Here is a 6,000-nt window from a genome sequence, read left to right as displayed (position 1 = left end):
CTTGTCATGATTTTTAGCCCCCTCCCCTCCTCGCTTCTCCTCCCACGTCGAAAAATTGATAAAGGGATGGTTGCTGGAGACAGCTTTCGGCTTTTGAATAACATAAAACCCCCAAGAGTTTGGTTTTGCGAGGAGTGAGGGGGCTTTTTAATTTTTTTTTTAACTTTTCTTTTTTTTTCTTGCTAGTAGTTTTATGAATGAAACCTCCCGGTTGTAACATCCCTGCCCTGAAACTCCCGAAAAGTGGTGGAATCCAGGCAGGGGAAGGTGGTAGTTGGGGTTAGGGGTGGGGGGGGGTGGGGGGGGGGCGGGGGGAAGCAAGCGGAGGAGCGATGGGCTCCGGGCGGCGGTGACTGTTTCTCCCCGGGGCGCTCAGCGGTGGCTCCGCGCATCCCGTCCCCCGCCCCCAGCCCCGGGCGATGCTGAGCGGAGCCCCGGGAGGCTGCAAACTCCCCTCCTCGGCTTTCGAGAGGCTCCTCCTGGGCACGGGATGGAGGATTTTGTGCCCACGCGGGTGCGCGAGTGGAAAAAAAAAAAAAAATTAAAAAAAATAAAAAAATAAAAAAATGAGGATTTCAGAACATTTTCTCAGAGTCAGTGAAAAGTGGTTTTGCCGCGAGAAAAATAATAAAAAATCTAAAATAAGCTACTTAAAGGGGTGGGGGGGATCTCTCAGCCCCACGCTTTCATGCCGTACTCAATCGGCTTTTTGAAACTGCAGATCCTTTGAGACGGAGAGGGGAGAGAGAGAAGGAAAAAAATCCCTATTTGTAACTAAAACACACTGCGACCTGGAAGGCTGGCAGAATAAACCTATTGTGGAGCTGAAACGCGCCGGGATATTCAAGCAAAAATCCCCCCCTCCCTCCCCCCCCTCGAGTACCACTGTTTGCGAAAAGGTAATTGCCGAGTGAAAATATTTCCAAGTTTTCGCTTTTTTTTTTTTTTTTAACTTTCGACTTGGCGATTTGTTTGCACGCCGAAAAGAGAAGACGAGTAAAAAAAAAAAAAAAAAAAGCCTTTTTTTTCTTTTTTTTTTTTTTTTCCCTTCCAAACCCCTCTGAAACCTAAAAGATAAAATTACGGGATCTAAAAATAAAGCAGTGGTTAAAAGCCTCCCCCACCCTCTCCAATCTCCCACCCCTTCCACCCCTCTCTCGCCTTCTCCCTCCCTCCCTTCCTCCCTCCCTCCCTCCCTCTCTCTCTCTCTCCCTCTTTTCTGGGTGTTTGCGTTTGACAAAGAAATTATTTGAACTTCCCACTGCCTCATAAAAAGGAAACAGAAGAGCAGTTTTTGACATATGGATGTGATTTTTTCTGCTGTGAGACAGATGCACACGGAAAACAAACAGCACCAGGGGCTGGAGCTCTGAAGGGAGCGAAGTGGCTCCGCTTCACATGGGCTCATCGGCTGCATTTCGGGAGCTGCCCAGATCCCCAGCCATGAGAAAACGAAGCAAAAGACCGGGTTTTCTTGTCATGTGCCTTTCTGGCTAAAAAAAAAAACCAACCAACCAACCCAACAAACTGTGGAAACAAACAAACAATCAAACACAAATTCTGGAAAAGGGGGGGTGGGGGGGGGTGGGAGGGAAAGAGAAGGAGAAATCATCTGCAAGCGGAGCGCTGGAAGACCTCTCGTCCTCCGACTTCCCTGAGCGAGCTTGGATGCTGGAAGAAGCCTCTTGGATATGGGATCATATCTGGTTTATCACAGCCTGGGTTTGATCCTCTGCTGCTCCGTACTGAGTTCAGTCTACGCTCTGGTGAGTCCCTCAATCTTTTTTTTTTTTTCCTTCACGTTCTTGACCGATCCGCGCGGCTGTTTCCTTGATGAGTAATGTGCTGTATCAAGGATTTAGAAAGCAGAACACTGGGGTTGATTTTCTTTTTTTTTTTTTTTTTTTATTATTTTTCTTTTCAGCCCAATGGTTTCCTTCGCTGGCAGATAGTGTGTGCAGTTGGTCTCAAGAGTCACTGCACCAGATGAAATTAAAATGTCTGTGCTTCCCCAAGAGTTTGAATCACTTTTAAACCCCTCCGGACAGGAACGTGTGCAGTTTGACAGGGGGCTGAGGAAAGCGTTTGGGAAATAACTTAAAAGACACCTATGGGTAAAGGGCAACTTTTTCTTCTTTTTTCCTCTTTTTTTCTTTTTGGTTTAATCCACCCCCCTTCCTCGAGACAACAAATTTAATTTTAATTTAATATGCTTAATCTGCAAATCTGCTTAATCTCCATGAAACAGTGCCTTCCTCTTTGGGATTAAATTTGGAGAGGACCTTGGAGTGCAGAGTTTGCAGACAGTTTACGCTCAGGAGCATGGAAGTAGTATTAACCCTTTGCTTCCTGGCGCAGTTTTCACCTGTTCGTGCACACACCGAGAGAAAATACCTTTACAGAGGGAGCAAAAGGACTAAAATCTATCAAAACTGCCTTGCTGGTGGTGCTGGGGCATGGGCTGAGATCTACAGACTCCAAGTGGTCTTCAGAGCCCTTCTGCAGAAGCGAAGGGAAATGTCATCCAGAACCAGCCACCAGATATTATATATTTGACAGGTGCTTTCCTTGCTTTCTCCATCCCTGGAATCACCACCACCGCTGGCCATTTCTCAATGCCTTCTGGCATAGAAAAGGGCATGACCACCCCCTAAAGCCCTGTCTGCTTTCCAAGGGGATGGAGATGTGTTTGGAAGGCAGTGGGCTGCCCCTGACCCTGGCTCCAGCTGGGTCCTCCCTGACCCTCCAGGGACCATCACCCTGGGCCCTGTCCCCTGGATTTTGTAGCGACTGATTGGGACCTTGTGTGGGTTTGGTGGGGGGTATTTCCCTCACATGTCTGGCATCATGCTGGAAGGAAACATCTCATTAATACACGAGGAGAAACAGCTTCTCGGAAAACAATCATTCTTGCAGTCCATCCCCATCTTAGCACAACTCTAAGGACAAATAAACCTTTCAAAGCCCCCCCAAAATTGGGGAAACTGGGGGGATCGTGTGTAGATTTGCTGAGTTTTTAGTGATGGTTGAGGTTTCTCTCCTGTTCTGGGGGCAGATTTTCATCTCTGTAACAGCGAATGGCTTTGGGACCATATCGTGACCGGGCTTAGTAGGTCCTGTAGCACCTGCTACCCCGCAGCTGCACAGCACTGCCACCGCCGAGGTCAGCACCAAAATTCCTGCTAGTTGTGGTGTCTCTGTCAGTACCAGTGAAAATCGGGTTCTTGTAACAGTTAGACTGTAGTTTGACAAACTTCAGGGTCCAGAAAACACAAGCGAGGGCTGCAGAGTGCATGTCATGTCCCAATCCTGGTTCGCTCCCTCTTCCAGTACATCCCAGTACCTCTAAAAAGTACAGAGGACCAGACAGTGAGCCAAGCGTCAGCTGTCTCATGTTCCCAGTGGGTATTTTATTTATTATATCCCCATCAAAACAGACACTTTAAGATCACAAGCCATTTGCTGGGCAGCACGGGTAGGGGACAGGGGCTCATGGCTGGAGTGGCCGCGCGTGCCCCACGCACCGGCTTCAGGGCGAGCTGGACTTGGGTGTAAATCAGGGATAGCTCTGCCAGAATCACAGAGGGGCAAGAAAGCAGGGGAAATTGCTGCGAAGGACTAGAGGAGGAACATACCAGTGTATTCGCTCTCTTGCGTTTCCAAAAGTCTGGTCTCCTCCTGTACCGATTTAGGGTCCTGCCGCTCAAACCCCCATTCTGTTTAATTAGGCCCAGGTTGAAATGCATGTTTCAGACACTTCCCTTGCTTTGCAAACCCACTATTGACAGCTGAAGGAGTCACCAGAAGGTTTGAAAAGTCATCCTAACAGTTCAGGGGTCGCGGAGATGTTGTGTGTCCCTTCCGGCATCCACTTAGTCAGAATAAGGTGGTCAACCCCATGTCATCCCACCCAACAGCAACTTGCAAGGCAGGGAACAACTTGCAGGGTGCCTAGAGCCTGATTTTTTTTGGCTGTTGTTGTTTCTTTCCCAAACTAACTTGATTTTTAGATGAACTTAACAACACTGTATGGTATTGACTGCATGTTTCAGCACAGTAATACCTCAATTGCTACACAATAAGAGGGGTCGTGTATATATTCGATATTGGGCTAAACAGGTCTGAGTGTAGTTGATGTGGTGGAGCAATAGAAGTCACCAAGCGCCTCTCTCCTAGAAGCAACAAGCAAAAATCAATGAGGGCAGCTGCAGAAGGATGGGGATGCCAGGACTTCATTTAGAGGCAGGCTGTGTGGCAGCCTTGGGGAAGTGAACAGTGGTACCCACTCCTTCACTCACCCGGCAGAGCAAAGCAAAGCTCCGTCATGGGCTTTGAGTCAGGAGGATTCCCGCAGACTGAGGCAGCTGATCGCTCCCAGCTTCAGGGCACAGTTCATCTGTCTGAGGGCAGAAGTTTGGAACCTTGAGAGCCGTGGCCCTAGTTGCTGGGGTTTTTGCAGCCCAGTTGCTTTGCAGCTGAGAGCTGGTGATGCTGAGATCAGGAAGAGCATGATGCATCATAAATCTGAAGCTGTCACTCCCATTATTCTTTTTGTCAGCCAGCAAAGATGATACTTAAAGGCATTTTTTGAAGCAAGAGTGGAGAAGTAGGGATGGGAAATGGTTTCTTTGCTTGCCTGTGTCACCGGTACCTCATGGGGCAGGATGCTGGCAGCTGAATCACTTCTCCACAGCACGCGGGCTGCATGTCCCTGCATTAACTGTAAACCAGGGTGGGAAATTCAGCTGCGGGAGTGAGTCCTTGCAGAGTTAAAAGTGTCTGTGCAGAAATCATGGCACTTGCCATGAGCGTCCGGCCACGTAAAGTCAATAGAGAGATGAGCATCCCTGTCCTGAGTTTTTGAGGGACAGCTGAGAGGGACAGAGGGACAGATGGCTGTCTTTGATGTGGACTAAAGTATTGGGTGAAGCTCTGCTCTCCTCCAACTCCCCTGGTAATCCAGAGAAATCCTCCCCAAGCATTTCCCTGGGAATATCATGATTAACACCTTCCTAAACAGTGAGGGGAGTTTCTCTTATTGATTGAGTTCTTTGTGCCTGAAATCTGGCAGGGTGAGGGGGGAAATTTGGGTTAATTCTGCCTTTTGGTCCAAGGGCCAGGGAAGCAAGAGCCAGATAGCCCTGCAAACAGCTTCAAAAAGAAGATGTGTGCAAAAGGATTTTTAAAAGTACGGTCTGACATCAGCAGAGCATGGGGGAAGTCAAGATGTAAGCACTCTGATTTTATCCGAAAGCTGCTGCCAGAGCTCCTTGCAGAAAAACCTCCCCACGTCCTGCTCCTGGCCGAAAGCTCCACGGTATGCTCTGCTGATCCCTTCGGTTTTCACTTTGTTTCTTTCTCTTGCCGGTCTAAGCCTGGCAGCCCCCAATCCCCTTGTCGCTGGAGAACATACTCTGAATAATAATGATGATGATGATAATAATAATAATAATAATAATAATAATAATAATAATAATAATAATAAGAAGAAGAAGAAGAAGAAGAAGAAGAAGAAGAAGAAGAAGAAGAAGAAGACGAAGAAGAAGGAGGAGGAGGAGGAGGAGGATGGGGAGGAGGGGAAGCCACCAGCCTTCTGCAGGGCTTTGGACCAGAATATCTTCAGTCTGGGAATGGGAGGATCCTGCCTTTCAGCAGTGCTCAATGCCTTGCAGAAGGTGCTGCACATTAGGGGGACTGTAGAATGGCAGCAGAACGGTCTCAACCCCTTCTGTTTGCTGCAGGCAGTGGTTCCCCAGCCCTGGCCCCACTCCCACAGAAATTCAAGGGGTATCATTAAGGGATTGGGAACCCTTTCTTGCAGGCATAACCCAATACAGGGACAAACTCGACCAGGTCACCTGCAGAAAGGTCCCAGCTCCTATTCCCAAGGGAGCTGCGTCCACACCAGTGTTGGTGTTAATCTCTGGTGGGAAGGTCCAGTATAAATCAGAAAGTTCCCACCAAAGTGATACTTAGGTCAGCAATTAGCCAAGACCCCAG

General features: G+C 48.4%; 1 protein-coding gene across 1 annotated transcript in view; it reads left to right on the top strand.

Moving 5' to 3' along the window:
• The first annotated feature begins 1,194 nt into the window (after positions 1-1,194).
• The window catches only part of PTH1R (parathyroid hormone 1 receptor), a 127,102-nt gene continuing 122,296 nt past the window's right edge, over positions 1,195-6,000 (top strand). The window contains exon 1 of the mRNA XM_074573872.1: positions 1,195-1,766. Within this exon, the coding sequence (XP_074429973.1) occupies positions 1,692-1,766 (75 nt within the window). The 5' untranslated portion in view covers positions 1,195-1,691. The remainder of the gene's footprint in view (positions 1,767-6,000) is intronic.

The sequence above is a fragment of the Larus michahellis genome, chromosome 2 (assembly GCF_964199755.1).
Source record: "Larus michahellis chromosome 2, bLarMic1.1, whole genome shotgun sequence".
NCBI lineage: Eukaryota > Metazoa > Chordata > Aves > Charadriiformes > Laridae > Larus > Larus michahellis.
The sequence above is the reverse complement of the archived record's forward strand: the minus strand, read 5'-3'. Positions and strand labels throughout refer to the sequence as shown.